This window comes from Lacerta agilis, chromosome 16 (assembly GCF_009819535.1).
Source record: "Lacerta agilis isolate rLacAgi1 chromosome 16, rLacAgi1.pri, whole genome shotgun sequence".
Lineage (NCBI taxonomy): Eukaryota > Metazoa > Chordata > Lepidosauria > Squamata > Lacertidae > Lacerta > Lacerta agilis.
Genome location: NC_046327.1, coordinates 33,265,398 through 33,285,303, shown reverse-complemented (window position 1 = coordinate 33,285,303; position 19,906 = coordinate 33,265,398). Strand labels below are relative to the sequence as shown.

General features: G+C 42.3%; 1 protein-coding gene across 7 annotated transcripts in view; it reads right to left on the bottom strand.

Annotated features, from left to right (window-relative positions):
- Positions 1-19,906, bottom strand: part of RFX1 (regulatory factor X1) — a 47,207-nt gene that overhangs the window by 25,079 nt on the left and 2,222 nt on the right. For 3 of the 7 annotated variants that reach the window (XM_033172730.1, XM_033172725.1, XM_033172723.1), the window contains exons 2-3: positions 9,698-10,030; positions 434-543 (exon numbers count right to left, since the gene is read on the bottom strand). In XM_033172730.1, the coding sequence (XP_033028621.1) occupies positions 434-543; positions 9,698-9,983 (396 nt within the window). In that variant the 5' untranslated portion in view covers positions 9,984-10,030. Of the gene's footprint in view, positions 1-433; positions 544-2,371; positions 2,743-7,316; positions 7,630-9,697; positions 10,031-19,906 lie in introns of those variants that run through there. The other 4 variants (XM_033172724.1, XM_033172726.1, XM_033172727.1 and 1 more) reach the window with 4 other exon arrangements.

The following is a 19,906-nucleotide window of genomic DNA, read 5'->3' as shown; positions in this document are numbered from 1 at the left end:
TGGCTGGGGGAAGCACCTTTGCTTTTGGTTTCTTATACACAATTTCAGGAAAAGAATATAGAAGCCCCCTTCTTACAAACCTCCCACCCTACCGTGTCCGTCTTTTGCTAAAGACTTTGCACCCCTCTTCCAAACCATATAACTGAGAACAAAATACAGAATTACCTACTTCTCTGATCCACAAAACAAACCCACTTGTTCTGGTTTCCAGGACCCTTCCCCTGCTCTTACCAACTATATCCTATTCTATATTTATGGAATCCAATAACTTTATTCACAGCTCTCCTCACCTTTTATTCTAACACCACTAATTCAGAGGTATCTGCACATTTAAAATGTCAAAGTAGTCCTGATTAAGAGAGCGGCCCCATCTGCTTCATTACAGGGTGGCCATTGTTGAACTAACCACAGAAACTATGGTTGAGCTACATACCTGCTGAGTAGCCTGGACTTGCTGGACCACCTGAGTTGGCACCCCTGACTGTGTGGCTGTGGAGCCTGGACTGGACTCTGAAACCGTGTCACTGGGCCTCATGGAGCCTTCTGCAGAGAGGCAGATGAGAAGAGTTAATAGCACCAGCCCCAACTCTCCAGCTACCTATTTAACATCTCAACAGTGAAGTAGGTGAAGCATAACACTAGGCTCAAAAACCCCTAGCTCAGGCATTGGGAGTTCATGTGTCCGTTGCCCTAGTTTATAATAGGATTCAGTGAAAACTGGAAGGCCTAGAGTAATGGCTCCTATGTTTAACTGCTAGATCTGCGGAGTGTTCACACAATACATTCTGCCACCTGACATAGTGTAGCACACAATGAAAGGACTTTGCCCCAGCATCTCTTGCAACATTGCAGGGGATCTTGGGCCGCATTTTACAGATTACACACTTGCTAAATTATCACCCCCATAAACTTGGATGACCCAAGCAACTGCTTGAGATGATGGCCCCCGTTTTGGAGGGGAACAAATTCTGACCAGAACTACATTTCAATGTAGTTTCTACGTATCCAGAACTATCACTATCCAGACCCCAACCTCAGATAGTAAAAGGAATTGTATGTGGTAGTTAAAAATATAAAAGGTTGACCTTCCTGAAGCAGGAATAGACAAGAAAATAAATTCTCCCCAGAATATTTCCAAATGATTGTTATTTGGTGCAATAAATATGCAGCTGTTACTTGTTTGTGGAGAGGGTTCCATGAGTATTTCCTCAAGGCAGTGATTGCCATGGGGATATCTCATTTTCTCAGCACTCAGTCTGCAATTTCTGGTCACTGTCAGTACAATCCTAACATGTGTACCAAGAAGTAAGTACCCTTGAGACCAATGGGGGTTCTTTCCAAGTGAACTGTACATAGGACTACTGCCTGAGAAAATGCTATTTGCACACAGTCACAAACACAACACTCTCTTATCACATTCATTGTGAATTAGTCCTGTGTGGAACAGGCTTGTGTGTTACAGCCACCTAATGGATACTGCCTGCAACATAGCTAGTAATAAGCAGCACAACCCCTCTCCACTGCTCCTGCCATTTTATGAATTTTAAAATGCTTTGCCAACTTTAGAGTCTGAATGAACTCTCACCCTGTCAGAATAGCAACAATAAAAAACACACCAAAAAGGCTACCCAATCCTGCCACAGCAACATTTCACTATTTTATAAACTCCTAAAATAAAAACAACAAAACTCTGACAACCATGTGCTCCTATCCCCATGGGTATTTTGATTTTTTTAGATGTGGCAAACAGCAGTATGTCTCTCTCCTGCAGAAAGGCTATCTCCCCTATATAAACCCACTCTCAATTATGTCAATATAGGATACTGTGTCCCTGGCACTTAATCCAAACTTGATGAAGTTATCGTGCTATAATAAATAATTCCAGCGTTTCTCATTTTCTAGATCTCACCACTCCCCTATTTTTCACAAATTGGCAAAGGAAGCAGGTACATCTATTTCCCAAAAGCAAGGACTGACCACTTGAGGCAAGCAGTAGTTGTGATAACTAGGAAGCTTCCAGTGCCAAGTGCAGAATTCTGAACTCTTGGTGCTCAGGAGTTGGTTTTAACAATGCCCTGCTTGAATAGAGTTTGCTTCTTTTTTGCTGTAATTCCAGTGAGCACAACGGATTTGCAAAAAAAGCAGAGAATGTGATTTAGAAAAGCTCTGACCTCTGTCACAATTGGGCTGATCCTAAGCAGAAATCCCTTCCCAAGTACTTACGGTCAAAAGGCATTGCATAAAGGCAATCATAATACATGGTGAGGCTGTAAAAAGGGTTTCAGTTCTAGTTGTTCCTTTCCTTGAGAATAAAACAGACAAGGCTTTTATAAACTGCAACCTTGGCCAGATAATCCCTGCTAGTTCCTACCAAAGCTCCAGACAGGTTGGTTTCAAATAAACATTCGCATTGTAGTAGGTACACCCTCTGTTCTTCTCAGGATGGGGTGGCGGATGCCGGCTGTTCACCTGATTGTAATCACGAAGCAGGAGTTCACGTTTCACGAGTGTCTCATTTGACATGCACAGCGGGAGGGAGAAAAAGGGCAGGGGAAGTCACTCTGGGCCACCTGCATTAGGCTTGTGCATTTATGTCCTTAGAAAAACTAGCATCGTAAGTAGGGTTTCAAAACTGTTCTGTTTAAAAGCTTCAGCTCTTTTAACATGAAGAATGAACAGCAACTACATAACCATTATGACTATGCACATGTCTGAACTGAGGAGTGCAAAACCATATGGCAGACATCTCAACAAAATAGCTGGAAGAGATCTATTCAGTTAATGAAAAGGTGCTTGCAGACCCTCCAAGTGTCCCTATTTTCCAGAGACGCCCCTGACTTAGAGAAGAAGAAGAAGAGTTTGGATTTGATATCCCGCGTTTTCACTACCTGAAGGAGTCTCAAAGCGGCTAACATTCTCCTTTCCTTTCCTCCCCTACAACAAACACTCTGTGAGGTGAGTGGGGCTGAGAGACTTCAGAGAAGTGTGACTAGCCCAAGGTCACCCAGCAGCTGCATGTGGAGGAGCGGAGAGACGAACCCGGTTCCCCAGATTACGAGTCTACCACTCTTAACCACTACACCACACCACTACACCACACTGGCTGTCCCGGTTTCTGATTTGATCCTGAGATGTCCCACTTGCCTTAGGATGTCCCTATTTTCATTTGAGAAATGTTGGAAAGTATGGTAGAATGTCCCTATTTTCATTGGAGAAATATTGGAGGGAACAGAGTTATCTGACCCCCGAACCGTCTGAAGGGAACCCTATAGATGAAAGTTGTTTAATGTTTTATTATGCTTTTATATATGTTGGAAGCTGCCCAGAGTAGTTGGAACAACCCAGTAAGATGTGGGGGGTTTAAATACCGGTAGTAAAATTATCAATATGGAATGGGACACCCCTATTTTCATAGGAGAAATGTTGGAGGGTATCCGCTTGTGTCTCCCAACATTCACAGAGCTACCTTTGGTTTTGGAACTCTGTGAAAATCCTACTTTAATCAGGATATTCTGCTGTGGCTGACAACAGAAGGCCTTGTATTCTAGGCTAGAGGGTCATCAGCCTGTCATAATGAGCCTTCCTTGAAAAGACAACTAAAGAAAATGCAGGCAAGTTATCTGAAAGCAGTTGCTCTTTTCTGGGGAATGAGAGCATATAAGATCAAAGCAAATAGGAAGAAGCAGGGCCCAAAAAGGGGGACTGAAAAAGAGCCTGACAAAAAAATAGTTAAAAGGGTTGGACCTGTGATAAGCAGAATTTAGCTTGCAATGATTGGGCTGTACACTGTACAAGACCTGAACCACTGCCAGATGGGAGAATTTTTGAATAGGCCCTTTGCATGTAATGAACAAGCATTCTGTTCAATGCCCCAGTGACACAATTTCCAGATTTGCCAACTCTGACATGCTAATCAAGGAAAAATGGACAGGTTTTGATCCCTGAAAGGCAGAACCTTTCCACAGCTGCCCCTCCTCTCACTACAGCTCTTACTTCAAGGCCCAAAGATAAGCAAACTTTCATTCACTCTTTCTTTTCCCCTTGCTAATTTCAGGACATTTTGGTACTAGAACTATTTTTACCAGAGTATTAAAGAAGTATACTTCCAATTACAACAGGGTTTATGATCCCCTGGGGGCTCAGCAGGGGAACAGGGCATGTATCTATCTGCACAAGCATGTGTCTGCATGCACACAAACCCATATGCACAGCCTTAACTTCTTTTGGAAACAAGTCACAGGAATAAACCTAAAGGAACAAAGCCCACTGGAATTAACGCTTTGCATGGCCGGCATTCTTATTCCCATACTGCAGAATGAACAGGTGAGAGAGTTGCTTGCCTAAGGCAACCGTGGTTTGCTGACAACCATGGTTTGCTGCTCTGGTCTGTATCTGTCCTTAGTTGAAACATCATCTTAATACTGTGACTACCATAGATGCAGACTCCATAGCTTCAACATAAGACTTTTGTTTGTTTGTTCTTCACTTTCCATGATTTTGTTTAGCATTTAGCCCAATGAAGAGCTGAAGAACTCAAAAGCTTGCACACTATTTGAGGATATATTTTATCAGCCAAATAAGGGTATTGCCCTGATAGGGATTTTGGAATATCACCGCTAGCAATCATTTAATGAGGTACACACTTTGGCAACTCAGTTGAAGGACATAATTTAACTAGGATTTTAAAAACCTGAAAAACAATAATGGCAAGATTATCCAGAAAAAAATCTTTGAGCAAAGTCCTCAGCTGCTATAAAACTGTTCAGTTTGACTTCACTGAAATGAAGCAGGACTGGCTAAATATCTCTAGCATCAACCCAAAGAGAAACCTGCTATGACCACAGATGCCATTCTGCCAGCTTGCTCAAATGTGCTCTGTGTTGTTTGACAAAGAAGGGGGCACAAGGTAATGTGAGCTTTCTGAACATCCAAATAAAACACTCACTGGCAGTGGAATGTCTACTCAAAAGCAAACTGAATTCATTGGGGCTTATTCCCAAATAAGCAGGGTTATGACTGCAGCCTGAGAAAAGGTTTCAAAAACAATACATGAAGCAGGAGAGTTGGACTTCATCTAGAGTGAATTTGAACACTGCCTTCCTAGCCATCTTTATTTCTGTTTTTTCAGTGCACTTGTTTTTCAGTGTAGCTGAAAATTAGTGGCTTCTTCCATTTGCTGAATGAACAGGTCAGTGTAACTCGAAACCTTGCATATCCCTACATCAGCAGAAGGTATCACCTTACTCTTTTGTTATCTCTGATTTTGTCCAAAGCACATGTTATAACAGCAGCAGAGTAAAAGAATAATAATAATAGTAGTAGTAGTAGTAGTAGTAATAATAATTCTGACAACTTACAGAAAATGAGACTTTAATATTAATGGATTGATTTTTTTAAAGCTGATCAATTCAGACAATGTAACTTGCCAACAAGGAAATATAAAATGAGAGAGGTTGTGTTTTCTGTTTTCTAAACAAGCACAAGCATATAATTTGCCCAGTGGTCACTTATGGGATGGAAAGCAAGAAAGAAGGAGATTAATAGTAGTGCCTGAAAATAAAGATTTAAAAAACCCAGAGATCTGTTCTATACTCAGTTTCTCAAATAAGAGGAAAGGAAGAAGCTGTCTTGTACCAGGTGAAATCCAGTACTGTCACTACTTCATGAATCTCCAGTGTTTCAAGCAGTGGACTTTCCCATCAACTGCTACTTGATTCTTTTAACTGGAGCTGCCAGGGATTGAACCTGGGGGCTTCGCTCTGAAAAGCATGTATTCTACCAATGAGCTCATGAGGCAAGGTCAAATATTATTCCACTCCACTGCTGAAAGATATGAAGCTGCTTTAAACTGCAATAGACCATTGTTCCGCTTAGTCCAGTTTTGCCTGAACTGACTAGGAATGACTGTCTCTGTGACTGTCTATATGCAGAGCCTCTCCTGTCCATTTACCTCCTGGGGCCTTCTTGTCCAGTTTTGACACAGTGTATGAAAAGAGCTATACATTTAAGTAGAAACAGAAGGGATAGCAGCTGAAGCAGGGAGGAAAATGTAGAAATGTGAAACAGTCAAAATGCAACCAATTTCAAACATTTTCTGAACTCACAAAAATACCCCCTTACCCAGAAGCCCTCTTCCCTCATGCTTAGAGGCACTTTCCTTCAACACTCCTTCACTTCTTCTAAGATTAGACCCTGATACTGAAAACAGGTTCTGAGTCTGGATCCTGGTGAGAAGGTACTATTTTTCAAAGGATCACATGAACCTTTGCTTGAAAAATCCAGCAGTTTCCAGCTCTACTTACTGAAAAGAGTAAGAGCTAAGCTGAAGGAAAAACTAGAACTGGTAGAATGCACCAAATCCAACAGACATTCAATATTTCAAAAGGACTCAATAGTGGGAAGTTGAATTCTGCCAGTTTTTTTACAGTTGCTTTCCATAGATATGGAAATCTACACTCTCTGGAAAAAGCTCAACCACAAGGCAAATCAAACAACTTCACTCTGCAGCTTAGGAGCTACCTGATTAGAATCAGAAGCAGTCCAGGTTTCTTTGGATCATATTTCAGGCCAGCTGAAGTGCTGTATTACACTACGAAAGACAGCAGGAATTCTATCTGGCTGTTTGCCTTGCCTTCTTAAGATATAGAGAAGGCTCCACCAGGAAGCAAGGCAACACAACTGATCCTAGGAGCCATTAAGATAGCAGAATTGAAGACATGACAGACATGACCCATCAAGCACAATGTCTGTGCAACTTCTATCCATTTTAATGAAGCATGCACAGAAGAACTTCCTAGAGGATTGCGTCCCATGTTAATTAGCAGATGGCAATGCATTTTCTGCCTCAGCAACCAGAATATCTTGAGCCAGCTCTGTCAAACTCAAACACTCAAACACAAACACACACACACACACACACACACACACACACACGTACAAGGAACTGAACACCCTTGAAGTGGAGCAGATCATAATGTATGGCTTGTACTGATCACCTTTGTCTAGAGTTGTACAAGTTAAGTGCCATAGAAGGCAGTATTATTCATGTGTTTCTTCCACCAAGCAGGTCAAAACATTCGGTGAAAATGGCTGCAGAGATTTTCCGGCTTAGACTAATCTCCCTGGGTGCCCATGGCAAGAAACGGTGTGTGGAGAGCCCAATGCAACATACTGCAGCAATCAATGAGCTCAGCTCTAAATGCCTATTTGTGGCACAATCCAGTGAAAATTAAACATTTCCAAGTTTCATTAACGTAAAAGTGGAAGAGTTCAGTATGTGCTTGAACCTCTCCCATTTAAATTGGCTAGAATCTCACCACTGATCAGTAGGCCTGCGCAGAGCTCTGATGCAGAGTTCATGTCATGTCTCCCAATAGACTGGATGCAGACTATAGACCAGAACAACTAAAAAAAATATGTAGATAATTTCACTGACAATCATAAAAAACTGATTAGTGACAGCAAAGACCTGCTGCGGAAGACTAAACTGGGTTCTATTCTCATTGCCACACTTAAGTTCTAAATGCAAATCTTCATTGTTGATGCTGGAGCCAGAAAGAATTCTGCAAAACTCTTTTATCAACTGCAACTCTGTATATACATTCTAATTTATTAACCTACAGGGTTTTTTCTGAAGTGAGGCTACTGACCCTCCTTTATGGATCTGTACCAGAGCCCAGATTAGGAAATGGCTGCTTTTTCTTTTATTAGACCTGTGTAGCCAACATATCTCTGTTCTGGTTCCTTTACTGAATATATATATTTTAAATACCAATCAGGCTGTCTTGAAAAGCAGTAGGCTGACCTGCAGAACTTTTGTGGGTGGAGTAGGGCATATTTTATGCTTTATTTATGGAATTTACAGAATTTTAAGGGGACCTAAAATTTTAAACATTGCCAACATCATGACCTTTTGTGGACTGACAGCTGTGCTTTCCACGACAACTGAGAAAAGAAAAGAGTGCTGGCAGCTTTTAAATGACAACTAAAAAGACAGAGAAAACCATATAATCAGAAAGTCAGGTAAGCAGGGGCCGAAATCCAGCTGCAACTTTAAGCGTTCCAAATTTTAGCATATTGCGATGGGGGTCCGATATCCAATTATCTTACTATGAAATTGTCCAATTTTGTATGCCCACGGGGAAATCGAAGCTTAGAGGTAAGTTTTTCTGAAAGAGCAGTATGCCGGACTTTGCCATGCCAGTTTGAAATCATTGCCCATTAGGTCTTTCCAAAATCTTGCTAAAGTGAGATGAGCTGCAACCAAGGTGCCCTAGAAGCTCCTTGCTATTCAAATTCTCATTCACACCAACAAATACATTTAAAAGTGCCAATTGAGGTGTTTTGTCAATTTGTTGATGCACGCTACGTTGCAGATAGTTGAAGATAAGGATGCAGAACTATTGTGCTCAGTGACCGGACCTCCACATACCACCATTACATACCACCATTTCTTCCAAAGAGCTCGAGGTAGTGTACATGGTTCTGCTGCCCCCCCCCAGATCATCCTCACAACAACCCTGTGAGGTAGGTTAGGCTAAGAGATGGCGACTGGCCCAAGGACACTTAATGAGCTTCATGGCTGAGGGAGGATTCAAACCCTGGTCTCCCAGGTCATAGCCCAACACTCTAACCATTATGCCATACTGGCTCTAATAGCCAGTGTGAGAACCCCTGGCTTGGTGCAGATAATAAGCCTAGGGAACCTGGCATGCACAGTGTTCAGATGGCAAACCAGTTCAAATTAGGTGTTATAAAGGGTGCAAATAATACTGCATAGCCACAGCCTGAGAAGGACCGCCTGAGAGAAAAGATGTCCTGAGTTATGAACTATTATGGACAAAAATATGTTCCAGTTTGAAAAGCAAAAGCTGACAGGTAGAAAGAGCTGCTCATAATGTCTGCCAAAAAAAAACCCCTAGAAAATAACCTTCCTTTTAAGACCCATCAAACATTGAGCCTGGCAATCCTTTTTAAGAGCACAAAGAAACAGCTTTTTTTTTTAATGCAGTTGACTTTTGAGTCAGGTTTAAGCTAGTAATCAGTTGGAACTATTTTATACACACATGGACGCATACACACACACTTACTTGCTCTAAGCTTTCAAGATGGTCTGGGAGATATTTAAATATAGTTAAAATTGTGCACTCTAAATGGGGTCTCACACAGAAAGAGGGGCCTATATCAAGCCTATAAAGAATAAGTTCCAAAACAAATAAGTTAATGCTATTTGCACATATCTCTCAGGACTAGACAGACCTGGATTTGCCAAAAAACTACCAAAAGACAACCATCTGTGTGTTCCCCCCCCCCCCAAGTGCCCACTGAGGATGGGATAAGAAGCAATGGGATGCAAATCATTCAAAGGCAAATTTAAGGTAGTTATTTGAGGACATTTTCATGGAATTGTAAAGTTGGATTTATAATTTTTTAAAAATAGCTCATCAATCAAACAAGCTGTCTAGGAATGTGGTGGGATCTCCATTCTTGACAGTTTTCAAGAGAAGACTGACGAGCTTATGCCTTGATTGGCTCAAGAGATAGCTGCTGATGGAACTCTCTCCTGTGCCACAGATGACAGTCAGTGAAAGACCCTGGATTTTTCGACAGACTACTTGCCTCCTTTGCAAGCTGTAAAATGCTTCACCCGTTCACGTACCAGGACACACCCTTTCCCCCTTGCCGCACACATACTTACCAGAAACAGTTACTACTATGTACTGCTGTGGGGCTGGCGTTGGTGTTTGTTGCCCAGTAGGTGGAGCCTGTGTCTGGGGAGGTGGGATTTCCGAGACATACTGTTTCGAAGCAGGCTGTTGCTGCTGTGCACTTTGCAATTCTGCCACATATTGTTGCTGAGCTGCTGCCACCACCACAGGTGCTGCCGTGGCCACTGTTGCTGCTGGCTGTTGCTGTGACTGTTGCTGCTGTTGTGACTGTTGTTGCGCTGCCTGTAATTCTGTAACGTACGCCTGTGTTGCCATGCCAACAGTGGGGAAAATGATAATAAATAAGGCTTTTTTTTTGCTTCCTTTCGGTGAAGAAAAAAAAAGAGGAAAAACAAATAAAACAAAAAAGAAGGAAAAATTAATCAATTATAAAGCATTCCATAGACAGAAAAAGCTCCGTACAGTTCTATTCACTGAACACTAACTTAATAACACACCATGCTTAATACCTAATTGCAGCCAATTACAGAAAAGAGTGGCAACAGGTATGCTGCAGAAGATCTGCCTAGAAATCTGGGAGACCAGAGAACACCACTTTGCATTTACTCAAGTGTATTCTGAATGGCTGTACAAGTCATATTTCACAAAATTCCTCCCATTCACAACTTTCTGAAATTCAGTATTCTACCAGTAGCAAACAGATTTAGCCCATGTCAGATATGAGAAACTGAGGACTGAATCACAAGTTGTACAATCCCCAGGATTATTAAAATATAAAAACACAAAATTACATAGCATAGTAACAAACAAAAACAATCCCCACCCATTCACCTCCAGTTTAAAAGGTCATAGATTGTTTAATCTATGACCTGGTCAAAGGCCTGGTTGAAGAGGAATGTTTTTGCCTGCAATCTAAAGGTATATAATGAATGCACCAGCCAAACCTCCCTGGGAGAACATCCCGCAAACGGGGAACCACTGCAGAAAAGGCTGATAGTTACAGTGTCCGGGTCGGTTCATGTGGGGAAAGGTGGTCCTTTAAGTATTGTAGCCCTGAGCTACTTAAGGCTTTATAGGTCAAAACTAGCACTTTTAATTAGGACCAGAAACTAATTGGCAGCCAGTGCAATCAGGCCAGGATTGGTGTTATATACTCAAATTGTCTCGCCTCTGGCTGCTGAATTCTGCACCAGCTGTAGTTTCCAAAGCATCTTCAGTCATCCCAACATATAACACATTGCAGTAATCCAACCTAGAGGTTACCAGAGTACAGACAGCAGAAGTTCGGCTATCCCTGTCTAAATAGGGGCGTACCTGGGTCACCAGCCAAAGCTGATGGATGGCACTTCGAGCCACTGTGGCCACCTGAGCCTCAAGTCACAGCAATGGATTGAGAAGTACCCACAAACTGTGTGTGTACCTGCTCCTTCAGAGGCAGTGTAACCCCATCAAGAGCAGGCCACTTCCCAGCCATCTGGTCTAGGGAACAACCAATTAACAGTGCCTCAGTCTTATCCAGAATGAGCTTGAATTTATTGGCTCTCACCCAGTCCATTATTGAGGCAAGACAATGGTCCAGCCCATCCACTGCCACACCTGTGGATGTAAAGAAGAAGTAGGTCTTTGTGTCATCAGCATACAGTGGTAACTTGGTTCTCAAACCCCTGGTTCTCAAACAACTTGGAACCCAAACATTGCAAACCCGGAAGTAAGTGTTCCGGTTTGCGAACTTTTTTTCGGAAGTCGAACGTGCTCCGTTTTGAGTGCCACACTTCCGTTTGGAGTGTTATGCTGAGGTCTGTCTGTTTTTGCTATTTATTTTGCGTTTTTGTGGCTCTTTTGTGTGTGTGTGACTGTGTGGAACCCAGTTCAGCTACTGATTGTGTGACTGCAGTACATTGTTTATTGCTTTCATTTTATTGATCAATGGTCTCGTTAGATAGTAAAATTCATGTTAAACTGCAGTTTGGGGGATTGTTACCGTATTAAAAGTCTGGAATTAATTAATCCATTTTGCATTACTTTCTATGTGAAAGCGTGCCTTGGTTTTGGAATGCTTTGGTTTTGGAACGGACTTCCGGAACGGACTTCCGGAACAGATTAAGTTTGAGAACCAAGGTACCACGGTATTGCTGACAACGTACTCCAAAACTCTGGATGACCCCACTCAGCAGTTTCATGTAGGTGTTAAATAGAATGGGGGATAAAATGGAAAACTGAGGAACACCACATTGAAGGCTCCACTGAGCACAAAGACCACTCCCCAAGCATCACCCTCTGGAAATGACCATCCAAGTAGGACCAGAACCACCACAAAATGGTCCATCCAACCGTAACTCAGACAGTCACTCTGGAAGGATACACTGGTTGATCGTTATCAAAAGCCACTGAGAAGTTGAGGAGAATGAACAAGGACACACTTCCCCTGTCTCTCCCCCAACAGAGGTCAACATACAGGGCAAACAAAGCAGTTTCTGTGCCAAAACTGGGCCTAAATCCCGACTGAAATGGATCTAGAAAATCAAATTTCTGCCAAGGATCTGGTCTGCGACCACCTGCCAAGAACGTTGCCCAAGGGGAGATTGGCAACTGGCCAGTAATTACTTAGTTTTTCCAAATCCATGGTTTCTTGAGGAGTGGTTTTACCACTGCCACCTTAAAGATGGCAGGGACCAAACTCTCTCACAAGGAGGCATTAATCACCTCCCTGTGCCAGTCAGCTGTCTGCTAGGTTTTTTTTGGGGGGGGGGGGTTTCAGCTGCAACTTATCAGAACTCAGTTTCGGCACCTCTCAGGTGGGTGCAATTGCCATTATAAGAGAACAATGGAGGTGTTCGTGGTGAGTTTCGGCACCTCTTTTTCTAGAAAAATAGCACGGGGTGTGTGTATCAGCTTACAAAAACATTGATTTTGGGGGAAGATACTGTTTCTGATCTTGTGCTAAAGAATTAGCTTACTTGGAAGTACTAGAAGTCCCCATGGTGACTTACTCTTACTTATTTTGTGAACCTTAATGGAATTCCACACTCCCCCCCCTCAAAAAGAATCCAATACTTTCAAAACAGCCATTGATTTGGAAAGCAGCACACTGTGATGCTGCATGCTCAATGCAAATCCCAGGAATGTTTAGTCCAGCCTTGTAGTTAGCATTCATTCACCTGGTGTGAACAACAGCCACCTCCAAGTAACTCTAGTATATTATCTAAAGATAGGTATTATCACTGCATATTTGGCTATATCAGGGGTAGTCAACCTTTTTATACCTACCGCCCACTAATGCATCTTTCTTGATGGTATAATTTCCTCACCGCCCACCAAGGGTTGATGGATTCAGCTTCTGCCATAGAACCCCCTACCGCCCACCTAGAATCCTAAAACGCCCACTAGTGGGCGGTAGGGACCAGGTTGACAACCCCTGGGCTATATCATCACAAGCAGTCCCAGTCCTGGACAGTCATCCAAGATACTACATGGCAATGGGGAGAGAGTAGTCATCAATTATTTGCAACAGCGTGGGGTGGGGAAGTGGCATGGACCAGAAAATCATAGAACACTTAAATGAATATTTATTTTACAGTTACAGGTAGGTAGCCATGTTGGTCTGCCATAGTCAAAACAAAATTAAAAATTAAAAAATTCCTTCCAGTAGCATGATGCACACGAAAGCTCATACCAAGAACAAACTTAGTTGGTCTCTAAGGTGCTACTGGAAGGAATTTTTTATTTTTTATTTTGTTTATTTTACAGTGCTGACTTAATGCATCTGATTTTCCAAAACCACTTAACTTTCTGAGCCCTGAAATACCATCTGAAGAGCATCTGAAGAGCTCTGTGTGTTCTATTCTTTCTGAGCCAAAATAGTAATCAGGCTAAGATCTTGTGAACTATGTGCAATGCTAAAACCATAGCATTTGGGCTCACGGTTCCATCTCAGTGCTCATTGCATCTTCAAAGATGGTTTGGAGAGCAGAAACGATATCCAATAGACAAGATTTTCTCTCTAATAATACAACCCAAGAGACAAATGGCAATAGGCTAACTCTTGGTAATGAGCAGAGAAGCATCTTATCAAGAGGAACAATGGGCAATTCAAGTGCACCAGGCACTACTATGATTTTCTAACTGGGTATGATGAAAATTAAACATGAAAGCACTTTCTAGAAAAGAAATAAGCTTAATTTATGGAAAAGCATTCCTCTGGATTAGTACTGAACAACCCAAAAAGGAGGTACATCTGTGCTAAGTCCCCTTACCGACAACAAACTACACCAAATAAGCTGTGCTATTTTTTTTTAGTCATATCTGTTCTTATTATAGTAAAAAAAAACACTCAGATATTCTTATTGCTATGCTTAGGGGTGAAATTAGATGCCCTTTATGTTTTATACTACACCATGGTGGTTTTCAAACTCCTCCAGGAAACTCAGGAATTCTATGGTATAATAAATCAATAAAAATCAGTAATGGCAGACCAGTTTCTCGGACAGATAGCTGCCCACCACTGCCAATCTTCACTTTCAATCTGAAGCTTTAGGGGAATGCAAGTGGGTATTTTAAGACACACCTTTGGTTTACATTACAGGTATTATTTGTTATTCTCATTTATTAATTTATATATTGCTTATATGCCAAAATATCTTCTAAGTGATTTACAACTATAAAATTAACCGATAATTAAAATAGCAATAAAATTATCTTTAATTAAAATATACAATTAAATGAACAATTGAAAAACAGAACAGTTAAAGCAATAAAATCACAATTTCTGCTTAGGGAAATGCTTGCCTAAACAGCTTTTTTTCCTCAGGAGCTGGCAGAATGCCCACACTGAGGGGGACTCTGGTATTTCAGCAAGGAAGGCATTCCAAAACACTTGTGCCACCTGTGGAAAAAGTCCACCCCTATGTTAACGTAAGTCCAAATCATCAGGCCATGGCAAAACTGTGTTCCACTGGCTGATCATAGTGCCCTTACTGGGTGATGAGCAGGAAGGTGTTTGGTTTTTTGTTGTTGTTGTTTTTTGCAACCTGGTCGAGAGTTATTTAGGGCTTTGTATGTAAGTAACAGAAACTTAAACTGGCTCTGTGGCTAATAGGCAGCCAGAGCAGATTCCTCAGCACCGGCATGCTGAATAAGGAGCAACCACCCAACCCCCAGGCTGCACTATTTTGGATCAGCTGCAAGCGAAGCTCCACAGAGTGTACTCCAGACGTGAGGTTGCAAACATAAGTGTCACAGTGGCCAAATTACCCCTGTCCTGGAAAGGATGCAGTTGACACATCAACTGAAGCAGATGATAGGTGTTCTTCAACACAGAGGCCACCTGAGTCTCTATGGGCAAAGATGGTTTCAAAAGCAAGCCTAAACTGATTACCTGTTCTTTCAGAGGAAGTACAACCCTTTCTAGAACAGGCAGAGTCCCCAGTTCTTGGACCTGAAAACCACTTACCCACAGCGTCTCTGTCCTAGCAGGATTCAGCTTCAGTCTAGTAATTCTTATCCACTTCACCACTGCATTCAAGAACTGGTTCAACATCCAGGTTGCATTCAGCTGATGCTGACAACAGAATGACCAACCAGTCCTGGCCAGTGTCAGGAACACATCACACTTTTTAAGGTACACAGCTAATAAGGTAGTGTGTGAATAAGAACAACATGTGCAGAATAATGTATTAGAGAGCCGGTCTATGCAGAAAGTGTTCCCTGAAGTGTGTGAATTATTGTTGATTACTTTGCATCTTAAGGGTATCTTGAAGAGCACAAGAAAAAGTGTATTTTTTCAATGGATCCATTGGTGCGGTTGGTGAAAAAGTATACAGTCGTACCTTGGTTGACAAATGCCTTAGCAGTCGAACATTTTGGCTCCTGAACACTGCAAACCCGGAAGTGAGTGTTCCAGTTTGCGAACGTTCTTTGGAACGGGTTCCGTTTGGCTTCCAAGGTATAACTGTACTAGCTCTCCAATAGCAGAGATCTCTTAATCTATCTGTGCCGGGGGGGGGGGGCAAGCCCAACAAAAAACTGCAGCCTTTGTGGAATGTAAGGAAGAAGACAGTTCCATCTGAATGGTGCACTACTCCTCAAGGTCAATGCCAGAGGCCTGTTGACTTAAAAAAAACCCAGAAATCGGCATCCTGTACTATAGAAATTGAGGATAATGCCTCAAGAAATTGCTAGTCCTGGATGACTGCAGGCCAACTCTCACTATTTGTGACATAGCTTTACATAGAGAGCCAAGGTAAAACAAGTAACTCCTGTAGTGAATCTCTTCAATGATATACATTTTCCTTCTTATTGCCATACATCCAGAATTTCCTGGACATAGCCAGAATACAACAGTCGGAAGGAATATCTGGGTGGAAAATGCTGAAATGTCCTGGGAAAATCCAGATGTATGACAACCCATGCCGGAAGTCTAGATTTTGCTGAATTTCCTTAAAAATAGCCCAAGACAAATTTCCAAAATGAAAAGATTTTCACTGTTGGAAATATGGCAACCCTATCTTATAGTAATCACTGCCAGCAACGAGACCATTCTTCCTGTGGACTATTTATTCTCTGCCATGGTACAGACTTTTCCTTACAACCATAGTGACACAGAGCTCCTCCTTCTGCGCTTGGCGCAAGGGAGAAGACACTTAGCAGTTCAAACACCAAGACTGAAAATACTGTTCTCTTGAAATGTCCAGCTTGACTTGATTCAGCCTTGCTCTTGGAGATGCAGTGGACTTGGTGCTACAGTGAGATCCAGGTCAGGGCAGCTGCCACTGTAAGGGGTTATTTCTCTTTAGTGGGTGATCTGGCCTCCTCTGGAATTGAAAGTGTAGCGTATATGTAAGAAAATGAGAATTATGCCTGTTTATTTTTACACAAGGATTGGGAGCCCAGTTTAAAATGTGTTCTTCAATGGACTCTAGTCAGAACACGATATGAGAAATATGACTCAGACTTGTAAGCAGTCACCTGTGCGGGCCCCTGCAATGATTATTCCTAGATAACCAGGTAAGGAAGCTTTTCTAAAATAATGAAACTCAATTTTCCTCACTCCCACCCAGCTAGTTATAATATGGGGGAAGGAAACTGCTGTGCACTTAACTGTATGGGCAAAGTGGCTGTCTTATTAGAACTGGTATTTGCAGAAGGCAGGGTGAGGCAGCAGTAATCATCAGACCTCATCACTCATATTGCTGCTGGATACTGGGCAGAGAAGGGAAAGGCAAGATGGCAGTGAAGTCAGTGTAGTGCAAACCCACCAGCAGAAGCATAGGATTGCACCACACATACCTCATCACAGCAGCAACACAGGCAACCAGAAGTCAGGTGAAGTGAGAAATCAGGTATCAGGTGAAGTGAGAAATCACTTCACCTCTCTGTCTGCTACTGGGTATTTGTGGCTTCAAGTCTTGCCTCTGAGCTGTCAAGTTTCCAATAATCTACTGGTGAAAACTGTAAGGTCTCGGATAAAGCTACCTTCCTCAATTTCTCTATCCTCAATTAAATGTGAAAAACAATCCTAATATTATTTTGAGTTACACAGTTTGGCAACCTGTTGGCTATGTACATCTGAAGCTGACTTATTTTGAGTCAGACCACTAGTCACCTATAGCCCAGGACTATCTACTCTGAGCGACAGCAGCTCTCTAATATCACTACGTTTTTCATAGTTGTATACTTAAGTCCATACTCTTTCTTCCGGTATGCTATGAAAGTAGTGTGAGTAAAATGTCAATACTCATTCACCAGTTGCTCCTTAGAAGCATGGCTTAGGTGGAGAAGCCTTAAGCATTCTAAATATATTTTGTTCAGCCCTGTACAGGGCTGATGTCTAAAACCATGATGGAAGCTGCTGGGAATCTGACCGAGTTTTTTTAGTCCTAGTTCCAAACAAGTATCCCTTCTTGACTTTTCTCCCCTTTGGAAATGTGCTGGTAGCTAGACGTTTCCTTCATGCCAATGGAGTCAAGAGAGACAGGATCATGTCATCCACAGCGCAGTTCTCTGCTTAAGCTACATTCCAAAGGTTCCAATACACTTGGTCACTCCTTTTGGAACAAGCCGAACTTGGAAACGACCTGGCTGTTTTTAGATTCAGAGAGTCACAGCGAAGAACAACTGGGCCTGATCCCAATCAGAATTGTGTACTCAAGTCTCTCACTGGCAGACATGGTCATTATATTTGAAGCGCAAACTCTCGGCAAGTTGCTAGCTTCAAAGGCTCTGCTGACTCTTGCTTCTCACATTAACCATGTTCTCCTTTTCATAAAGCAAGCGACTATTCCTATCCACAGAACTCCACAAACAGGAGGGGGAACAGGAAGTACTCTCTGGCCTGCAGCTGGTGGTAGCATTATACAAAAAGAATGGGGAAGCAATCCTGCACTGACTGTCAAACATGACTTGGCAGCAGAGTAACTATGTCACTTGTTGGATTTCCCTCCTGAAATGCAGCCATCTCTGAGAAGGAACACAGATGTCTGAATGCAGACAGCATCCCTATTTCTTTAGGGCTTAAGAGGAAACCAGGGGCATTGCATCCCGTTTCGCTGCTGGAGGTGAAATGGGAAATGCCCCCCTGCCCTGCTGCTGTACCCCACCACCTCCGCCACTTGCATTGGTGCCAGTTTCACAGAATTCTCATGAGAGCTTGTGTGCTCCACAAGATCTCATGAGATCTCACCAAAAATACTGCTTCTCCAGCAGCAGCAGGGTAGATAGGGAACCCACAGGGGCACTACCTCAGGGGCTTCCACCGCCTCATGGAAATTGTCTGGAAGAAACCCACATACCACATGAACCGTGGAGATGACACAAGACTACTTTTTCTAGTTATGCTAAAAAGTGCCATTAATGTCCTCAAACTTGAAATTAAACTGAAATGTTTAGTCTTGCTGTATATGACACACACGTTCAAAAGGGTCTGTGTCCAAAGCAGGGAATGACATTATTCTACACAGAGAGCTTTTCGGAAATGTTTTTGGCATAATCCACTGGGGGTGGGGGGTGGGAGGGAACCACACAAATTCCAACTGAATGAACAGGAGCTGTGCAAGATCACAGGCAACCAATAAATACATTTGGCACTGCTGCTGATGGAGGATTATTTCCAGGGCCTAGGTCAGACATAGGCAAACTCAGTCCTCCAGCTGTTTTTGGCCTACAACTCCCATGATCCCTAGCTAACAGGACTAGTGGTCAGGGATGATGGGAATTGTAGTCCCAAAACATCTGGAGGGCCAAGTTTGCCTATGCTTGGCCTAGGTTCTATGTGGATTTTTAGCTGGTTGACTGACTGAACCCAAAGAGTGCTCACCAATGGTTTCTCGTCATTCCGGGGGGAAAGTGATAAGTGGGGTGCCACAGGATGCTGTCCTGGGCCCGTTGTTGTTCAGTATCTTTATAAATAACTTGGATGAAGGCATAGAGGGGATGCTCACCAAATTTGCAAATGACACACTAGGAATTTTCTGTTGCCTCAGAGAGTGTTTTTGTTGACTAAATCCAAGCAAAATAGCTTAAAACTTTGAAACGGAAAAGCTTGCCAAATATTTATTTGCAACTGACATCCATTTATTTTTATTAATGAACTCATCAAAGAGAAAATAAAACATTAGAAAAATTTCTGCATCACATCACTGACTTATTTGGAAGCAAATATCACTGAAAGCAAGCAGGTTTACTGTCAAGGAGAAGTGCTTAAAATTGGGCTGAATGTGAAACTGAAAAATTTTGATTTTAGGGAAGGCTCTCTTAGAGCACAAACTGAAACTCCTCAGCTATGGAACTTGTGACCTTCCAAGGCAGAATGGGCACCCCTATTGATAGGGTTGCCTACTGATCAAAAAGTATGAACTGCTCTTGTGCCAACAGTGGCTTGTTGTACACATATCTTCAGGTTAAGTTTCCCAAGGCATAGAGATAAGCATTATCACTACCTAATGCCTACATCTCCAGCTGCTGTTAAAGATACAGTTGAAAAGCTGGTAACATTCCTTAGGGACAAGAGAAAGGTTGCATTCTTAGTAGCTTGTATTGTTTTTGAGATACTGTACAACATTTCATTATCACTATTATCATATGCTTTCTCATGTAGAGAATTTTAAATTCCTGCATGGAAACGTATACAGATATTATCGGCCAGGAGCCAAGGCAAATGTACATCACTGGAAAATGGAGGCAGAAAGTTAAAATCCATCCCCAGCTTCCCTGAACTAGTGCCAAAATAAGCACATTTTTCCAGG